The sequence below is a fragment of the Apaloderma vittatum genome, unplaced genomic scaffold, assembly GCF_000703405.1.
Source record: "Apaloderma vittatum isolate BGI_N311 unplaced genomic scaffold, ASM70340v1 scaffold2303, whole genome shotgun sequence".
Classification (NCBI taxonomy): Eukaryota; Metazoa; Chordata; class Aves; order Trogoniformes; family Trogonidae; genus Apaloderma; species Apaloderma vittatum.
In genome coordinates, this window is record NW_009709605.1 from 30,373 (window position 1) to 52,029 (window position 21,657).

Sequence of the window (21,657 nt, forward strand, 5' to 3'; positions counted from 1 at the left end):
TGCCCAATACAGCAGCTGTTAAATGGAGAACTCTGAGAACTGGGGAAAGCTATTGGTGTAACATTTGATTAAGAATATTTTTTGAGGAAATTGATAAGTTGACTCTTTTTAACTTCAAGTAAGGGGAGAATTGATCTCAATCTACATTCAATTACATATGGCAATCTTTTCTAATTTCAGATGTCTTTATGGCCTCTGATATTTCACTGTTTTTTTCCCTTTTTATTGCTGTCTGTCACAGTCTTCAATCCTTTGTTGTACGATGAGTTGTTTGGGGTTTTTTTGACTGTATGATGGTGCCATTAAGAAATGCATTCAGCAAGCTTTCATGTTGACCCTGGCAGCCTAGAGTGTTTTATTTGTTCCTTCCCTAAGTGTGTGTTAGCATAGCTCTGTTGACAACAATAGAACTGAAGGTCTGGCTTTTATGCGCAACAGACTATAATTCCCTATTCATAAGCTAAATTCATTTTTGTACAATGTGTAACATTTTTTTTCATTACATATGCTAGTTACATCTTGAGGTGAATCAGTTGGACTCTAAATTGAAATAGTTGGATGATCTAAGCACAAGGTCTGTTGCAGTGCAACTTTCTCACAGCTTGGAAGAAAACAACAAATCGACCCACTACAAAAATAGCAGATTATTCTTTCTCTTTCTTCCTGTCTGTCTTTTCCAGGGAACTGAGTGAGTTTTCATTTTCTGGTAATTAGGAGAAGTAGATTGTATAATGTGGAAAGTCAGTAAATCAAGTGGTCCTGGATAGGTCACACTGACAGTCAGGATGTCACTGTCAGGACAGGAAATCCTTAAATTAGAAGCATCATTTTGGTCTCTAATTTAATCCATGAACCAGAATCAAAGGGTTTTTTGATTCATGAACCTGTAAGAATATTTCAGTGAGGCCGTGAACTCCACAAAAGACACAAGCATACTGACTAGAGGCTTGTATGTCTTGGTGCCTTTTTTCACCACCTTAGAAATAATCTATTGTTGGAGGATGAGAAGACAAGGTTTCAAAAACCTCTGAATTAGACAAAATGCTGTATTTTGTAAACAGATACAAGTGAACTCCAAATTGAACTTAATATGATAAATTATCAACTTGTTTGGATGAGAGTAAGTCCAACACCCAACACATTTGGTCTGAAGCTACTGAGTTTAGATCAATGGCAGATCTGATCCACACATTTCTTCTTCTTCACACTGGAGAAAAATACATATTGAATTAGAAGGTGCACACCCTCCTACCTTGGTGGCCACCACTATGTATCTAAATATTTGCTTTTTAAATTCAGGGGAGGAGAGCAGAAACAAGCTAATCTCATAAAGGGTCACCCCACCCTCTACTTGGCTTCTCGCCCTTGGCAAGCCTTCCCAGCAGCAGCTGGCCGACTGTTTTTCTTCTGCAATTGTGTTCATGACATTTCCTGCAACTACGTTTTCCTGAAGATTTCCAGCAGTCCTTTCAACCTCCCACCCCCTTTTTTGGCCTCTTCACCTACTAACCGTGGCCTTGTGCCTGGTTCCCAGCAGTGTAAGGACCGTGCCCCCATCACACAGCCTTGCATGTCCTCTGTGTGCTCTCAACACATACAGTGAATTTCTGTGGTTTGCTTGTATGTCTGACTGATTTTCCAAGAGTCAGTGGTTGGCGTAAGGGATGCTGAACAGCCATGATATAAACGGTCCTTCCTCAAGATACCAGCTCTGTCAGGCAGACACAGAGTTTCTCAGTGACAAGAGGTTGCTTTCCTCTTCTAATACAATTCTGTTTTTGAAGAAACTGTGTGTACCTCCTTGCATGCAGAAGGACTGATACAAAGAACCTAGATTCTGGAGCACAGAGCCTGGATTATTTAGTGTGCGGATACTTTCCCTTTCAACACTACTGAAAGCTGCATAAACTGTCCTTTCACAGGCTTTTATAAACATTCAAGTGACTTAATCTTTTAGTGTAAAAGCCTACTTGTATATTAAGCTTTCTGTTATCAATGCCATTAAATCAATATCCTCAGTGCTACAGGATCCAAGTCACACATAAGCTGTCACACACAGTTTTTAAGCAATGCAGTATCATGGCACAGGCAGTTCATTTTTCATAGATTAGAGTACTTTCAAGTAGGGCTGTTGAAGATCAGAGACAGTTTATTTCTCATTCCCACCAGTTTCTTATACGTTGGGAGGCTTTCTACACTAACGATGGTTTTGTTGCAGAACTTCAGTGAAGTCTGTGAAGATGAGTATTTGTGCAGTTATCACAAATGGCACTGAGAAGCCTTATGAGACCTGTAACGTGTGGGTTAAAACATGGGATATGTTCTTTTAGAGAAGTAAATAGGCAAATTGGCATGGAACCTTCCCATATATGCATTATTTATCTTTTCTTTTTCCATGTGGATATCCACACAGTTCTGGACAACTCAGAGACTGTATAGCCCTACTTGGTGTAGACCTTTGCTGAGTGACAACTGTGTTTAGACTTAAAGATGGAGATAAACAATAATTTGTCCCTTGCCAGAGATGCTTAATTGAGGGTAAAACATACATCTGGGATTTATTTGTGTAAAAAGATACACAACTGAAGTACTATGTCATCCTCCAACCTGACCCTACTGTGCCCCTTCCATTTAGTGTATTAAGAATCGTGATTTATCTAGAGATATCTTAAATCAGAAATGACAGTTGTGGTATGATCTTAGCTATTATCATAGCAGATCTTTCTCTCTCTCTCTCTTTTTCTTTTAGCTACAGTTTGTCTGTCACAAAAGTGAAGTAATTTGTAACACAGACTGACTATAGACTCCTTCAATTGCTTACTTCAGGAAGGCTATAGACATGATGGACAAAACATTATACAGCATAATGGACAAACATTATGCTACATGCCCTTGCTGCTGGTAAAACAAAACGAACTCTGCAACAACAAAACTCGAAATTATGTGAAGTTGCAGAAGGCAGTTTCCCAGCTGTGAGTTATGGATCATTAGTCTTCAGCAGTTTCTGAACTAGTGCTCTTCGAGAATACTCTGAGGAGCAAGAGGTGTGATTAAGGGAAGGAAGTGGTTTCTGAAATGTTTCCTAGGTGGTTTGAGATTTGGAAGGTGTTGAGGACACCTGCAGTTGTTAAAGGTGAGGCTAATGGTGAGACACTCTCTGAGAGGAACAGAACGTTCAGAACTGATGGATCTAAAGGGAGAACATGTTGGTTTGATCCTGAAGCCTTGCATGAGGCCTTCACGAGGCAGTCAGCGACGAGGAAAGACTGCTCTGTATTAATTAACATAATATACTTGGGTTTATCACATCTCTTTCACCACATCTGGAAAGAAAGTGACATGAGAAAATTGGGAGTTAGGTCAGTGAAATATTTCCTAGTGATGAGGGACACACTGTTAGGAGTTGGAAGGGACCTCAAGAGATCATCTGGTCCAGCCCCCCTGCCAGAGCAGGATCACCCAGAGCAGGTCACACAGGAACACATCCAGGCAGGTTTTGAATGTCTACAGAGAAGGAGACTCTTGTCCCATTATCACAAATTATCACAAATGTGGCACATTTGTGAGAGTGTGAGGTTTTAACCTCATTGATGTCACCAGAGTCAAAGGAGAAGATTGAGACCTTTGGCAGATAATTGCTGGTCTTTCCTCTTCACAGAGCTTTGCTTCTGTGAGTACCTGATCGGCAGTCTTAACTGTTTCTATGTTGAAGGCTTACGGAAAACAGAGTGAGTCAAGGAACTAGAAATTTTGTCCAGAGATGTTGCTCAAGGAGATGAGAAAATTCCATCTATGTTATCCAGAGATGTGAAGTAAATGCCTTATCTACAGCATAGCTACTTGAAGTGTGTGGAAATCCAGTATGAATGTGTGAATGTCCTGGGTTAGGCAGAAATGCTTTATTATCTACCAGTAAGGAGAGAACTGTGCTACCCTGTGCCTGGCACTCATCATTGGATTGTGGGCGAGAAGAAGGAAAATTGCACCAGGGACTTCTTGTTCTTGGTTGAGTTTCAGCATGATGAGACTGGTTTTTTTTTTCCTTCTTTGTCTGAAACAAGGAAAGCAATACTTGGTTATCTTTCAGCCTGACAGCAGAATTGTGTTGCAATAATCTGAGAGCTGTTAATTCACCAGTGATTTGTTTGTGTTGAAGACTCTCGTAATTAAAAAATTGCCTTAAGGTAGGGTCTAACAAAATGTGTACTTTGGGGATTTATGCATTAGAAAGGGAAGAACAGGTCCTGGAAGTCCTCTACTTTGCATATTTTGTCTAGAACAAACTATTACTTCACTCCAATATAATTTGAATTATTTTGTCGTGAAACTGGTGTAACAGAGTGGAGAATGTGTTCTCAAAGCTTTCTGAATAGAGGAGATTGAGTTAGTGACTAAATCTGTTTATGGAAGATAGAAATTATGTCATATAATGTGAAGGTGTGGTAAAATAAAAACTTGAATTATGGCATTGCTCTTTCAGTTTGATTGTGTGTTTTAAAATAATCACTATTGTGGAATGAAAATATCTGTGAGTTGGTCATTGTGATGCATGTATTACAGTATTATTAATCCTAAAATGTGAGGTGTTTATTAGTGAATGAAAACAGAACTCAACAAAGCCAAACATATGCTGAGGAATAACGACCCAATCCTGCAAAAATGAATACATATATTAGTGTGTATATACAATAAGTAATTCTGATCTGCTATTTACTTAAATGGCACACAGATTTCGCACTCATAGTGAGATTACTTTAATCCCAGCGTGTAAAATTAAGACTGAATACCAGCCTTTGCATGTTTGTAGTTTGTGTTAAAGCTATGACTACTGACAAAATTTGTTTTCAGTCACGGTGTATTAATCTGGAATAAGTCTATTGAAGTCACTATAGCAATGAGAATTTTAAGTAGTTGAATAGTGGAATTTAGTCCTTTTTAAGCATTCCTTCAGAGTTTATACCTTCTTTCTTGCAGACTCCCAGACAATACAGCCAAGCACTAAATAAGAGTAACAGAGTTCACCTTTACTGTGCATTTCTGGACTATAGGTATGTTACATAATTTAAAATTCTTTAACTTGGTTTAATTAAATTACACTTTGTGATGCTATATATTGCCTATATTCTTTTTATTCTCTTTCATTCATGGAAATGGTTAAAGAAATTGAGCCACTGCTTTGTCAAAAAACAGAATCTGGTAGTGGCTTCTTACCAAAAATAGGAGACTTGCTACTCGCAGACCCTGTGTTAGGTAGGTAATTGAGAGACTGAAAAAATTTGGAATCAAAACTGCAAACTGATGCAAATTGTGCTTGTCTCAGTTTATGAGTATGTCCACTTGGGCAGATGCTTGGATGTTTTAAGATGGCAAACCTCCAGCAGAGCCATTGTTTTCACTGGATCTATGCCTGTGTCACAACATCATGTGAGATCAGTATTTCAGAGCTGTGAATTTTGGCCAATGCATGGAGTGGAGAAATGTTATGCCCTTGAATGCAAATTAGAATAAAAGGGAAATAAATATCACATTAAATTTCACTGAGAAAAAAAAGGAACTATACAGAAGCAGTAGCTATTTTTCTTTTTAGCTCTGAATATATTTCATCTGTTTTTGATTTCCAAACATGCCACTCTTACTGAATTAACTGAGAAAGATTACAAATAGTGAATTTTGAATTTCATGGGGATTAACAGTTTTTGAGCCATAATGGTATAAACCTAATGGATGCAGCACTGGCCCACAATGCTATGATCCTTCCTATCCCGCATGCACAAGGAAAGGTCACTGTAAATTGTTTTATTGAAGTTTTGTTTCAAATATGTTGAACTGTCCCAGCTGTTGGCAGTTACTTGTTGTTATGGTTACTCACAAATTACGATAAATTAGAAACAGATTTTACCGAAGAGAATTAATACGGTTGGGGCATTGTTCCTGTACTGTTTTCCATTGGGGCTTGGGCCCCTGAGACTTTGCCTCAGGGCAGAAACTGAAATATGAAATCTGTCCTTCCAAATGAGTTTTATTTGTGTCAAGATGGTCTTATTCCCTAGTGCATGGTAGTTAAGAACAAGCATTTAGTTTCTGACCTTCAGTAGACTCTCTCTGAGAACTTGAGGAGGTCCCAAAGGACAGAGGAAGGACAAGGTAATGCCTATTTTTTAAATAAGCCCCAAGAAAAAAAATACAGATCTCTCAGGATTTCTTCAGGACCCAGAATAATATCAAAAGTAACAAATGGTTTAGAAGGAGACAGTTTGGGTAGATGAGCCTGCAGAGCGCCCAGATGTGTGCCTGTGGCTTCTTGTCCCCAGTGCACTGCAGGGCTGTGGTAGCATGGGGAGGGCTCTGGGGTTTTTTGGCTCCAGGAAGAAGCAAACTCATCAGGGTCACCTTCCTGGGACCAGGCCACCCAGCCTTGTCCTCAGGGGAGCAGGAGCTGCTCGTGTTACCCCTGAGGAAGAAATGATGAAAACCAGTTGGCATGGGTGGGTCACTAGAAATCATGCTCAATCGGTCAGAATTAATTACTGTAACAGGATGAGGGGCCCGTGGAAGAGGCAGCAGGTATGATATGGTGACTTTTTTTGACTTTTGCAAGATTACTGAATTATCTCATACTATAGTTCTCCTAATATAGAAAATTGGGTTTAGGTGAAAGGCCATAAATGTGTTGTGCGACGTAAAGAATAAATGTGGTTATTGTTCATTAGTTATAAAATTAGGAAGAAATCTCTAGAGACAATCATGTAGAGATCTGACCTGGGCCCTGTTCTGGTCAATGTTTTCCTTAACTATTTTCATGATGGAATTGAGAAGACACGGGCAGTGTTTGTGGACGCTCCAGCCTGAGATGGCTCTAAAGTTTTTTATCTCCTGTATAGTACAATGCATGTCAAATTAACCCGATAAGATGCATTTTGATAGAGATTATGTTCAATTTTTGTGTGCTTTGCAGCAATGGAACTGGTGTTTGGTCTAATGAAGGTTGTGTGCGTGAGAGTGGGGACCTCAACTACTCAGTGTGTCTTTGTAACCACCTCACTAACTTCGCCATTCTGATGCAAGTGGTGCCTCTGAAGGTGAGATTAAGTAAAGGAATAAATCTATCTGTTAAAAATGAAGCATAAATACATCAGTTGCATCCTGACAACACATCAGTGAGTGATTGGGACTAGGCTCAGTTTTGCCCATCTCAGATTGATTCCACATCTTGCTTTCTGGGATGATGTTTTAATACTTTTTGACTATATTCATTTTGTAAAACTTTTGGGAACTGAAATGGAGCATGAAATGAGAGACATCTGTGTTAGGTGGGAATTCTTGTTACTTTATTCTCAGCCTTTTGGCACAATTTCTTAAAGTACTAGGCAGGAAAAGTACTAGAGGACATTGTACAGATGACCTTGGCTTTTATTATTCATTTTCAAGACAGAGACAGCTGAGATGTGGCTGTTTAAGGGTTTTGGTAACTAGACTTGTGGAATATGAACAGCCAAGCTTGAACTCCATGTGAAGCAAGCTCTGCTGCCAGCTGGCCCCTGCCATTGTTCCTGCCACCTTTCCAAGTGCCTCCCCACTGCTGTTTCTTCATCTCATTGCCAAGCAGGGGCTTGTGTATAAGGAGCATGAGAAATAAAATGATGCTTTAGGGTTGAGAGAGAGTACCTTATGTACAGTTTTCTCTGTGCTCAGTTCCTTTGTCCAAAAAGTCATCAAGCAAGCCTTTATTCAGCTGGAAGATGACACTTTCCCTGTTTACCCAGGACCTTATGCTTGCTGCTCATCACTGTTCTCAGATGAAGCTTTGGTGGCTAACATGTTATTCTCCCCACTAGAAATGTTCTTTTCTTCATGACACCTTACAGTGCCTTCAGATTTCCTCAGAGATGGAGCAGTGTCTGCTCCTTGCAGGCGAAGTACTGGCTTGTGCCTGCTGAAGGACTCCTACAAAACTCAGCACAAGGCAAGGTCAGCCCCGTCCTGGAACTTAGCAGACAAGCACTGCCACGAGCATGAGAAGTGTGTTTTTACTGCTTTATTTGGGTGTGCTACTGTCAGGGAGGATCCAATGGAGGTAGTGATGAGGCCCTGCTCAAACAACCCTCAGTTAATAAATAATGAAAGTATAATAGAAATTATTTACAAACCAGACATTTAAAGAAGTGTATACCAATTGTCTGTCAAATTTATAATCTTTGGCACATTCTCAGCTTTCTATAGACACCATCTTAATAATATAAATTAAAAGACTGAAGAAGAGCTTCAGCAGAAGTCCTGCTGTCGCATTTATCACTGTGTGGTGTCCTCTGCTACAGCCAGAGCGGTTTTGTCAGCTCTGTTGGCAAGGATGCATTAACTATATGACCATGTCTTAGGCTTCTGCTATTTGATTTTAATGACGGATTTGCTTCTCTTTTAGACAGTAGCTTTGCCAAGACAGCTACTGCTGCAGGATGGGCTGCTCGTGAGGGTGACACAGAGATTCCTGCAGGTAGACACACAAGTGAGCCTGCAGTAAAAGGGAGCTCTGGTCAGGGTTATACCACTGAGCAGCTGCGAGGTCTTTTCAAGGAATGAATTATCCCAGACTGCTGTTAGGAGTTCAGTTCAGGTTCAGGAACACTGTGAGCACAACTGCTCGCACAATAATCCTAGTTACATGGAGTAATGCCATTGAAGTCAGAGTCACAGTTTAGGACAAGATGGTCTGCTATCCAAAGAGCTTAATTCATACCCACAGCCCTTTGTATTAGTCTAACCATTTAAAGATGAGGGTATCTTAGAATAAGAATCATAGAATGGCCTAGGCTGGAAGGGATCTTAGAGATCACTTTAATCCAGCCTCTCTGCCACCAGGGTCACCATCTCTCCACTAGCTCAGGCAACACATGGGGACCGAACAGGAATCGAACCCGTGACCTTGACATTGTTAGCGCCACACTCGACTGACTGAGCTAACCAGCCCCCTATCTTGTTCAGGTCACCCAGTTTCTAGCTAACCATTATTATCTTTATTACTCGCACAGCACCTATTGATCACAGCTGGTTTTCAAGTATTATTTTTCTGGGAACTTGTCATACTCATAATAAAATGCAGCTTTACCTGAAGAGCTTCCCATCTCGTGAGGCAAAAGTAGAATGGGAGAAATGAGCTATTATTAACTCTGTTGTAAAGAGGAGTATACAGAGATTTAGTCAGGATTAAATCAAGTGTCCACCAGTTAAATGCCAGTGAAATATTAGTTGATTTTCCACTGGGAAATAGTTCTGAGAGGTCTAACTTTCAAATAAATGCATTTGAGATTGTCATGATTAAGGAGGTGCTGCAATAAATTCTAATGTTATACAATATTAGTAGTTGGAGATCAAAGATATTTTATACCAAAATCTTTGGAATCAAACTGTTCTAAAGAGTTACAAAAAGCATAACTAGGAAAGGCTGGACATGAATGGACTGACCAGTTCCTCACAATCATTTAATGGTTCTATTTTCAATATTTTCTCCCTTCTTAATCTCTCTGTCTAATACATTTACATCTTCCACGAAATACTTTTGCATTGCTTTTTTTATGTTTGCGCTAATTTAAAAAACAACATGAAAGTGCTGCTGAGGTGTTACATGGATGTGTGAATCCTTGGTTGGTTTTTTTAAATGAAACTTAATTCTCCTAATTTTCTGTTGTATTTTTACCCCTTCCACCTAAAATCCCATTTCTGAACAGAAAAAGAGAAGGAAATTTGTAAGTTTGTGGCAGGAAAAGTGAAATCCCGAAATGTGATATTTTCAGTATAGATTCATATGTTTCTACTGCAAATCTATGAGAATTCAACATGTGTGCTGCAGCTTTCAGTGGAAGATTGTGCAGGCTAGGTAGAAAATATGCACTTATTTCTAAACTCTTAAGGTTTACCTAAACCCAATTTTTGCATGCAGCTCGACTGGCAGAATTTATAAACGCATTGTAGCATGGAGAAATTTGGGTTCAGTGGTCTGCAGAGCAATGAACCTGAATGATGCCTCCACATGGCTGCTTTGCCCTGCCTTGCCCTCCCATCACCTGCACAAGCTTGATGTCACAGGGAGGTGGCAATGAGAGTGGGCCTGGGGAGGGGGATCCCGGGTAACATTGCCACTACCAAACCAATGAAGGATGTCATCCCTTCAATGTGCTTTAATTCCACTTCCTCTCGTTGGGCTGCTGTGTGGTCCTCTCTCAAAGTTCATCAGAAGATTTCATCCTAGATCTTTGAGTGGTTAGCTTTATCTTGTGATAGTGATTTTTTTTAACCTGTGTTTAATCAGCATGAAGTTAAAATTCAAGCGAATACAAGCTGCCTGGCTCTTGAGCTCTACAAGCAGACTACGCTCAGTTATACATTCCTAAAATGTTTGCAAAGTATTTGCTTCGCATGTCTAAGCAATAGAGCCTACTGAATCAACTAGACGGCTGGAAACGTCTCCCAGGCGTCCTTGGAACCCTGTTAAGTAAATGTTAAAATGCTGCGGATTTTAAACACATATACGTGTTTATTCACCATGTTCAGAAATTCAAGAGCCAAGGTTCAAAGGAACCCTATAAATCACCCCTTGGAATACTAGATTGTCAGTGCTCTAAGAAATTGTTGCAAGGAAGTTACATTTGGTCTTGAACTTTCGTATTTTTCTTTTCCTAAATGGAGTTAACAGATAATATGAGGCAAGAAAAAGAGAGGGTGGGAGTATGCAGTTGCTCACATTTGAACAGTTCTATTTATACAGATATTATATATCTGTGGCCACATAAATAGAACTGGATAAAATTTTTCCACGTGGACACTTTTTTTTTGACAGAACATTTATTTTGTGTCTTGATTTTGTTGCTTGCAAAAAGGGCTCTGCTTTTCATTAAAAATGTAAATAAATTATTGGAAATGAATTGCCTGAAAACTGGAGAGGTTTTCATCAAAAGCTGTATTTTGGTACAAAAAAAAAAGTGACTTCATTGCTTCATTCTTCATGGGAATTCTACTTTAGGTGGTTTATGCTTCCATTTGCCTGTGGAAAGTATCATTTCCCTTTCTCTCCATCATACTGACAAATGCAGCTCTCGGGGTAGCACAAGCAGGCAGATATCTCCAAGGGCATCATGACAGCCTTTAATCTGGTGCACCAGTCAGGAGAACTATAAAAGTAGGTATGAATAGTTCTACCACCCCTTGCAGAAAGGTGAGCTGACACGCAAAACCCAATGAAATTAAAAATAAAATAAAAATTTAAGAAAATGGAAAGGAGATGCAGTGCAGAGCAGTAGGCATGCAGCAGCCTCAGGCCTGGAGAACACTGTTGTTGTGGAAATTTCATGAAGTCTTGAGACCAGTTCAGTATGGTAATTGTTCCAGCTCTCTCCTCTCCTCTTCACAAGACTGATTTCTTGGTTTTGTTTTCTTAATAAACAAAACATAACGTTTCCCTTAAAGAGACATTGCAGTTTTTCAGAGTTTACTGTTCACAACTGGAGAGTACAGCATACTCCACACTCTTTGAGTTCAGAAAATGCCAAGGTGTCTCTAAGCAACAAATACTGAAAATAAAAGGACCTTCCTCAGAAGTAACTTGCCACATAAATTCTTGTGGGGTGCATTTCTAATGACCGGTCAACTGAGCTTGTATAATAACTTTTTGTCAAGAATTGTGATGTTTTCTTCGGAGTTATGTTAAATTTGGAAAAAAATCTCTTTGCTTAACTCCCTCTTCTCCTTCCTTCACACAGTTTAGTCTAGCTTTTTCCACATGTATTCTCAAGATTCTTTATCGTTGTAATTTTATTATGAGGTACAAAGCTATATTAATAGCTTATGTGCCTGGCTTGGGGGGGAAAAAACATCTCACATGGATTTCATTTTGCATCAGTGAGACATTTTTAAGAACAAACTGGTGGGATAACTTGCATCTGACAGTGCTTTCTCATGAATACTTGTATTCAAGTATTATGAGATGGCGAATGCTGACAAATTGTTGGACATTTATGAAGCAGACTATCAAGTGGGTCTAATTTCCAGGAAGCATAGAAATGAGACAACGTTCTTAGGAACAAGCTGCGAGTTTTTGATTTTTCATATTGATCTTTACTCAGAACAGGTTAGATTAATTCAGTCACTATTTTACTGTATGCCAGCTGGAAGTAATCTCCAGAGACTGAAGTCTGCTGAGATGAAAAAGCATTTTTGTTCCAATATTTCAGAGACAGAAATCGAAAGAGAGGTTACAAAGAAAATTTTAAATTCTGGAATTTTAACTTAAATGTGACAAAATGAACCTCCACTCTGCTATCTGTGTGCTGTACAGCAGCGTGTGAAGAAAAAGAACTTTGAATGCCATGAATTAGCTAACACAGGGCTCAGATGAAAAGTGTAGTTGAACATGACTCCAGATTTTGTATCAGTTTCAACAAGAGCTTGAATGCACTGAAATCACAGTGATTGTGAATGAAGGGTACGAACAATATTGCTGATTAGCTTGAGATCCATGTATGCAGTTTAGGTGCTTTCAGTGATGTAGTTGTAACAGGTTTATTTCAGGAATGAAATAGCCACCTTGGAAAAACTTACAACCATGTGGTGCTCAGATGTCAGCCTGGCACTGACCTGTTAGCCTGCTGATGGATTGGCCCACATGGAATGCTGGAATTATTGGTGTCTTTATCACTCTGCTGTTATGTCTCTTTCATGGCTGGCCCAAATTCATGCTTGCTGAGATTCATTTGTCATATTGGTTTTAGCTTGAGAAATGATAGCTTTTATTAGGAGTTCTGTAGATTAGAGATCATCAACTGGTTTAAATGAATAAATAATTTAATTGAAGGTAAAATGTGAAGATGAGCAGAATGTTCCTAAAGGGACGTGTTCAGCCCTTGATTGCCTTCGTGAAGTTGGATGGATGTAATTAACATCAGTGTGTGATCAGAATTTGTAAATCCAGTTGGGGAGTCTTTTCACAGCTCTGATCACGTTAACAAGATCAAGAATTTTACAATTGCATCTTCCCAACAAAATGTGGCCAGTGGGATGTTCAGTGTAGTTGTGCAGGTATTAACTAGTGCGTGTGCCCCTCCCCTGGGAAAGTCATTTCTTTGATAAAGCTGCTTCTTCTCATGGGGGAAACTGGGGTAAAGAAGTCCCTCATAGCAAATCATTGCTACAGCTGCACTCTTGGGGGTTTGCGTCTGTCCTTCTCCTTCGCTGATCCTCGGAGCAGTGTTCCAGCTTTTGCTGCAGTCGGAACAAACCCGCCCTGCCAACTGCCCGGCGGTGTTATAGTTAGGGAGACAATGGAGCATTAATATAGCTGCGGTAGGAAAAATAAATAATCCATTCAGTTTGACGTGTTTACTCTGGTTTATGTTTGCTGCTTCTGGAGAAAGTCCAAGTAGAGGGCACCCAGGGTGACATGTTCCCTGTGGTGGTTTTCCTATAGTACGACACTCTTCCACTGTGCTGCAGGCTTGAACCGGGCTGTAGGAGCAGAAGAGGGTGTGAGAGATGTTCCCTCAAGTGGTCATCTCCTGCCCCGGGACATCTCAACCTGCAAGGCCACCTCCTTCCCCCAGCACCCCCCAGTACCTGCCACTGGTGGAGAGGTCCCATTCCTGGGGCAGGAGGGACAGATGAGATCAGGAGGAGAGATGTGAGCGCAGTCACATGGAGAGATGGCTCAAGGTGCTTCCTAGACAGGAGTCAAACCCAACACAGAATAAGCTGCATTTCAGAAGCACTCCACAGAAAATTCAGACGCTATTATTTTATTTTGGGCAGCTCTACTTCCTCTCATCAGTCAGTAGGGCCCTATGCTCCTGCCAGGAAACATGCCAGCAATCTGGCAGTTCTTATTTTTATAGTGATCCAACAACTACAAAGCATGCCAGGCTATTTGTACCATCTGCCACATAAATGTCATTTCAGCAAAAGGATGGTGGGCACCTGGGGACCCAGAGTTCAAAAATCCTTTTTAAGGGGGAAATCACTGTCTCCCACAGCAAAGTAGAGTTTGAGGTTTGGGTCTCCCTCCCCCAAATGACCAATGCAGGACACAACTGTAATATTTATGGCTCCTAGATCATTCTCTTAAATTGTTGGTTTTGTGGGTTTGTTTTGTTTTTTCTTCTGCCCTCCCTCCGTTGTTGTTTCCTCTTTCTGTCTTTTCCAGTTGTAAAAGCATAAAAACGAGTACTATAAAGATTACATGTGGATGGACATTTCCAGCAAAGTAATAATGTTGTACAATCTGTGGTAGAAATTGTTCTGGTTTTTAAACACATTTTCTGCATTTCTAAAGCTAGAAATTACTTTGGTTTTCATCCCGTTTGTAGCTCTTGTTCCATAACTCAGAAGGGAGGATCAATCAATATAGTTCGAGCTGCCCACCAAGGGGTTGAAAGCAGAGAAGTGTTTATAAAGGAGAAAATATTTAAAAATGTCTAATTTTGCAGCTGGAACTATAGAGACAACCCATAATCTCTTCAGGGAGCCCAGAGTTTTGAAAAGGCTTTGGGATTTGGCTGTGAGGTTCTATTTACCAAAGGAAAGACATCCTAAATTTCTTCTTTGCGGCAATATGTGTGGTTTTATTTTATTTTTCACTGTTATAGCTGAGTTTGACAGCGAGCTGTGACAACGCATGGCTGACTGAGAAGAAAGGGCATCTATTCATGTTTATAAAGGCTGTTTTGAAAATGTCCTAATATTGTGAAATGCTTTATAAATATGGGGAATGGGTGTGTAATTGATAAGTTTGGAGCATTGTTTTCCTAAATTTTATATTGCAATTATTAATCAAACATGCACTCAGGGGGCATTAAAATAGCACTCTGAAATGATAACCCTTTTTTCTTATATTTTTCAGCCAGCTGAGGTTCAGATTATATACTCTAATGGGACAATGAAATGGAAATAATATGGTATTCTCTGATTTCTGCTGTTTTTGTAATTTTAATATAATTGCTTTTCTCAGCATGCTTTTCATTGCTGGGAACATGAAAAGAATAATGCCTTAGTGCAGTAATTTTTCTTTTGTGTTGCATATTTAAAAATTGGATAGGCATTGCAATTTTTTCGGTCCTTGTTTATTACCATTGACAGTTTGTTTAACTGAAGAGATCTCTACAGACAGTTTAGAGAGCCCTTGCCCATCAGATGAAGAGATATAAATCAGCCTGTGTGTTTATTCTAGCATTGCTTTGTAAACTTTCCTTGCTCTTTCTCAGTCCCTCCACTTCCCCCTCCATTCTATCACAGTGAATGTTGTCCCCATGGAGGAACCCATCTCAGTGATGTCGTCACAGTATGAGTGTGCATCATATTTCTTTTGTCCTCGCTGTGCGCAGGCTCATCTTCCCTGAAAATTGAGCACTAATCTTGATTTTTAACTCAGAGCCATTGTTCATTCTTTTGCTATTCCATTCCTATGCCAGTACAGCCCTGTTGATTTTGATGGGAGGAAATAGGGGACTTTCTGGTTTTGTCCTTAATCCAGTAGAATTGCATGAAAAAAGTTGGGCTAACACTGCAAGACACTAAACCCCTCAAATTCTTTAGAGAATTGTTTGGCAGTTACTCAATTTCACTCAGCAGAGGAGAACAAAACTTGACTTTTTATTTTGCAAAAACACAAATATTTAAGAGTGCTGTAATAGTCAGAGGAACTCTTTTGTTTGAGGAGCATGAAACAGGACCTGTTTTAATCAGAGTACTTAACAGAATAACGTAGACTTCCTTTCTGTGGTGAAAATGCAAGCACTGAGCCGTTTGGCAACTAGATTTTGCTGACTAAAGGATTTCCCCGTGCGGTATGAAAACGTTATGATACTTCACCTTTATCCATCACTGCTCAGCTGAATATCTTTAAATTTAGTCATTCTGTACTCTGGAGTTCAGTCTGTCTCCTGTATTGGCTTTTTGATGCCCTTTCTCCCCAAATTGTGGTGTAGGGGAAATTCAGGGCTGGGTACCTGGAGACTCTTGGCTGCAGTGTGCGGTGCAGGTAGCCGCAGTCCTGAATCGACACGGATGTTACTGAATCAAAGCCTGAGCCTGGGGTAAGGGAGGTAGGCGTACTAGTTTTTGTTGAATTTTACTGGGAGCTGGGTATTTAATTATCCTTCACTGCTCTGAAAAATCTCAGTTCAGAGTCTGGCAAGAGACGATCGTTTCTGTGCCTGCAAGAGGCTGCTGGTCCCACACTGGGTTTTATTCTCCTCACAGCCCTCTCTGATGGACTTTGGCTGTTAATTGGTGAACAGGATGACTTTGCCCTTGCTGGAACAAAGAACAGATGGACAAGTCTTAAATGTATGGGGAAAAGTAGCTCCTTCATTTTCACAGAGGATAATTTATGTAAAAAGAGCATTTAGCATTTCTTAAGAAACGCTACAAATCTTAGACCCGAAACGAAGGCAGAAGAAACCCCACTGCTTTGTGTTACACAAACAGATATAAGGAAGAACTTGCAAACAGCTGCTTCTTTGATCCCCAAACTTTATTATGATTTGGTACCACTTCACAACTTGAGTTCTTCCTCCCTGCCATGCTTCTTCAGGCTTCATTTCAACTAAAAACTTGCTGTGTGCTATTTGTAGTGAGCAGATTATCTACTGTTTGATGACATCTTGCCCAGAACTAATTTAAAGATGATGTGGAATTTTAAAAATACTAATTAATACCTTGGCAGAGATATTTGGAAAATTCTAAATTTTTCATGTCACACTGAAAAGTTTTAAATAAGCAGCCGTGAGGCTGGGCTGGCTGTGGGAAAACGTGCCTTTAATCCCAAAAAGCCCCCTTTGATGCACTTTATTGCTGATCACTAGGAGTTGTGGAGTTAATAGAGAATAGGAATTCAAAAGCAGTCCTGCTGGAAATGGCTGATGGAGATGATTGCACTGACTCTAAAAGGCCTTTTTTCTCTCAACTTGTGGTATCTGATACATTGTGGGTTGAGTAAAATATTCTCTGAATCAAGTTAGACTTTTTTTTTTTTTTAAATGTTAGTAGTGATTATGCAGTGCCATTAGGTACAGCCCCACAAAAACCTTGCTTGTGATCTCAGTGAGTAGGCTCAGCCTCCTGAACTAGACACAGATGTTAATTTAAAAAAAACCCATAATGTTATGTACCTAACAAAGTGCTTGGCAAGCTGAAGGAAAACAGAGATTTGTATTGTTATTGTTATTTAATATATAAATAAAAGCCTCGCTGGACTGAAATTGAATTTCACCAGCCTTTCTGGAGGCAATTAAAACCATTAGCTTCATCAGCCAAGGCCAGCGTTTTAATGTCTCTGAAACACTCGGGCTGCCAAAGTTAATTATTCATCCTTTTCTTAATTGGATTCAGATTGCATTTTAAAGGTGCAGCTTCAGTAGGGTTGGCTGAGCCTCAATTTTTTCCCCCTCCCTCTCCTTCCTTCTCTCCCCCCAAGAAGTGTCTCATGAAATATTGTTTCAATCCCTTGCAGGAGGTTTGGAGAGTGGATTTCAGCCCAGGCCAGCAGCTGATTGTCCCATGGTAGATCTCAGTCGGTTTGATAAATAGAGTAAAAAAAATGTCATTTTAAGTACCTTCATGGCAAGAATGCTTCTTGGAGATAGAAAGTTTGACACAAAAATATAACTTGCTCTTACATTTGGACCTAGAGAAAAATTAAGTTGTCATATCTTACATTTTCTACCAGTAAACGAATAACTTTGCCTTCATAAAATGTATACGCTATATAAGCACATGCAAAAAAATCACATTCTGTTCTACCAGTAAGTAACATTAAAATACAAATTATGGGTATGATATAGTCCTTAGATTACAGAACTTATATTTTTTGGTTCAAGAAGTTGACTTTTTTTTGGAAGAAGATGAGTTGCTTTCCAGAAGGAGATTTCAAAAATAATTTAGATAATTCTTTTGGTGGCTAAACTGTGAAGTTGTAATTTGGTGTATGGACGAACCCTATCACGGTCAGCTATGACAAATCTTGGTTTAAGTCTTCAAGCTCAGCCCTTTGTCTGATGTGTTTGCCTCTAAAGGCGGACATAGCCTAATATTTTGCGGTATATAAAGAGGAAAATTTAAATTACTATTTCCCCAAAATGTCCCTTCTTCTGGAGAAAGACTAAAGTTCCCCCCCTTGCAAAGCAAAAAACCTTCAGTCAACTGCCTGAGAAATGAATAATGAGAAAAAAGGCAAATTTCACACAAAAGAAGGGGATGCCTGGAATGGGACGCTGAGCAGGGAGAGCCCTCTGTTGCCCAGACACGTACTCTGATCCGGTGGTTATTTTGTGTTCCTGCAGCCCATCTAGCTTCTTCATGGGTTGTTGTGCTGCGATGTACACACAGTTGTTCATTACTGTTACATAAATAAGTAATTTTCCTGTTTTAGATACAGATCAAAGAATTTTTCCTGTCTAGCCTACTGAACAAGCCTTTTGGTTTAGAAGGACCTTCTCCAGAGGCTCCAGAGATGAAAAGTACCACCATCCCATTATAATAATATATTTTTATCTTCCTGTGCAGTTATTTTTAAACAGAGGAGTTCGATGTCACTCATTTTCCTGTTATTAAAAACATCATAAAGGAAAAATACGGACTTAGAGTCTGAAGTGGTATCTTTCCAGGCTCACTTCTCAGATCATCCGGTTACCCATGAGCTTTCAAAATAAAAATATTGAGCAATGTACTAGTGTCTTTTATGAAGGAGAGCAAGAGTAAGACAACAGACCATAATACTGCAGATGGGTGTAACTACTGAAACCATCAGGTCTTTGTCAATGCTATTAGTGACACTTGCAAGGTAAAGAGTGTTGCAGCCAAAACTAAAAGGGTGGGAGTTTTATATGGAGTATGAATTTTTGATTTGTCTGTTTGTCACAGCTGAAACTAAGAAACATCTGTCTTTTAGTGTTTGTGATTGTTACCAGCATGAGCTTGTTTCCTGGTTATCCAGTGTGCTGCAGAATAAGAGAATTACTGTATAAAGAAGCAAAACCTTTTAGAAGAAAATAATAAGTTAATGTAGATTGGGACAAATGTGAGAATCAGGCTCATGGGACTACTTCACAGATTGCTCAATGTTTTATTTGGTACTTTTTAATGCTATTTTTTTTAGTAATAGCATTACAGCCTGATTAGCTTTTTTATGCTGACTACAAGATCATCCCAAATTGCTGTCTTATATTTCACGTCGTGCGTGAAGTCCGGAGATGTTTAAAAAGGCAAGCTGAGGTAAATGAAATCAGCTCATCCTATAGCTATTAGGGGCCGGTTAGCTCAGTCAGTAGAGCATAGCGCTAACAACGCTAAGGTCGCGGGTTCGATTCCCGTTCGGTCCCCATGTGTTGCCCGGTGTGGTGGCAGGGAGGCTGGATTAAAATGATCTCTAAGGTCCCTTCCATCTTAGGCCATTCTATGATTCTATAGCATTGGAATTTATAGGAAATTGTTTCTTAATGATGCACAATGCTTTGACAGGCCAGGTACTTCTAAAAAAGCCATGTGCTCATTATCCCTTGCAATGTGAACACACACACACACACAACATCTGCCTGAGCTGTAACAGCTGGGTTATGAGAAGTTAGCAGAGACCTAATATTTTAAATACAGGTTCTCTTCTCTCCCACCCTGTATACCTGTATTTAGAAATGAGGCTCCATGCCCTGGAAATCCTTCCAGGTCTTCTTTTTGTGATGTATCCTTCCCCCTGCAATTCATATCACCCACAGAAAGGAGCTGGCCTCACTGGTGGGAGCAGCTGTGACCAAGGATCGCTCTCTTGCACTCTCTCAGTTTGAGAACAGCTATTGAGGGCTCCACCTTTTCCTTAAGAAACAGGAAATGGTTCAAAACTACCTACAGGCTTTCTGTCCCTCACACCAGGCAAGATGAGAATGTAAACTACGGCAATGTTTCTTTTGAAATAGTGGTTACCAGACTGATGTGGGTATCAATTTAAGAGTGTCATTCCTAAATCATCATCAAATTTTGATTGCCTTTACCAGAGCAACAGCAATTTCCATTTCACAGATGCAGGAACCTATGTAGGTTATTTTAAGCTTGAATGCATCTGCTACATTTTATTGATAAGAGATTTTTTTTCCTTTTTTTTTTTTTTTTTGTTTCTAAGTAATACAGGCTCCACTTGGGGGAACTTGATTCTTGTCTTATCTTGGGTTTCCAGAGGAAGCCTGAGCTAAAACACAGAGAAAGCCTTTCTTAGAGGCACATTATGATGGCTAGAGAAAGATGTTTGTGTGATCATTTTCTTCTCTTGGATTATTATGGAAAAAACTAAAGGCTTTGGTTTTTGCCCATTTCCACTAGATGGACCCCCTGTATCTTCTGTTCTTGTATGTGATAGTAAGACATTACCTTTCCTTTGCAGACCTTGTCTGCCTCTGCCAATGCAAACCCTGACAGACCCTGTAAATCTAAATGAGCACTGAGCAGCTTTGACCTCTGTAGGGAACGTTTTCTGGCTGCAGGTGTTGGGAGTGAAAGGAGTGAAAGAAAGACTTGAGCTGCTGAGAAATACTGATTTCAGAGTGACTTAAAGCTGGAGAAGCTCTCTCTGCTCCCCTCCTCCCGCTGTAGCACTGCAGGCTACCTGCAGGGAGAGAAAGCGACGTGCATTGGAGCAATCAGGAAAGAAGGTCCATGCATTTTTGGACAAGAATATCCCTGATGAGGAAATCACTTCTAAACTGTCCAATTTACCACACAAGTGATTCCTGTTTCAGGAATAATCTGTGATGGATGGCTATACGTGGCTTCTCTGGGGGATGAGGGGTGACAGGAGCTCTCTTGTAGAAATTTTATGGACCTTTTAAGCTCGTCCAGCACACAGAACCCTTTTGTTTCTGCAACTAACACTATCCAAGTCAGGGAAAAGAAATGTGTCTTTGGCTGAAAGAGAAAAAATACTAAAGAGCTGCATCATATTTCCTACGAACAGTAACGCCATAGCAACAGTTGTCTTCCAATGCTGCTGTTGCATTGCTTAATAGTTCTCAGATTGCTGGGCAAGCCCCAATCTATTCTGCTGCAAAACTAACTGCACGTGAGCTGATACTGTTGGCAGATGATTGCAGGAAAAATATACATATAAACGCACTGGTTTTGTCAGTATTTAAAATGATTTTATTTTCTCACAAGCACATGGCATGTTATTTCTCTGCTTTAAAAGAAGTTTTAATGGGACATTTATTGGTAGAACTGGTTGGGTTTGACAACCTCTAATGAAATACTTTAGGAATTTTTATTATGTGTCTAGAAAATAATAGAAAATCCTAAACTGTGAGAAAGGATTATTTTTTGTTAGATAGAGTTGCTGTAAAAAATTGGAAAATATATTGTTCCTTTCAGTATTTTTCAGAATAGCTAAGTATTTTGAATGAGTTTTCAGATAGGAATTTAATTTATAGCTAATGGACATCAAAATAAAAACAGAGTATTTCAAGCATCAAAATTAAAACTTTTTAATTTACCACATTTTTTTTTCCAAGTGTTCACTTTGTGAGAATGTCAGCTCTATCCAATTTCAAGTCAGGAAAATGTTTGAAAATTTTTCTGAGATGAGAAAACTTCTTGCTGCCTAGCTCTGTTCTACTTATTATATATTAATACTGCCTGGATCCC

The 21,657-nt window shown here is 39.6% G+C and overlaps 1 protein-coding gene and 1 non-coding gene across 2 annotated transcripts in view; both read left to right on the forward strand.

The window, feature by feature from the left end:
• Nucleotides 1-4,974: 4,974 nt before the first annotated feature.
• The window catches only part of LOC104272084 (probable G-protein coupled receptor 133), a gene marked incomplete at its 5' end in the record, with an annotated part of 66,274 nt that continues 49,591 nt past the window's right edge, over nt 4,975-21,657 (forward strand). The window contains 2 exons of the mRNA XM_009866978.1: nt 4,975-5,048; nt 6,956-7,079. Of these exons, the coding sequence (XP_009865280.1) occupies nt 4,975-5,048; nt 6,956-7,079 (198 nt within the window). The remainder of the gene's footprint in view (nt 5,049-6,955; nt 7,080-21,657) is intronic.
• TRNAV-AAC lies at nt 19,282-19,355 on the forward strand. Its single transcript has one exon. It is a non-coding gene; the product is annotated as a tRNA-Val (tRNA).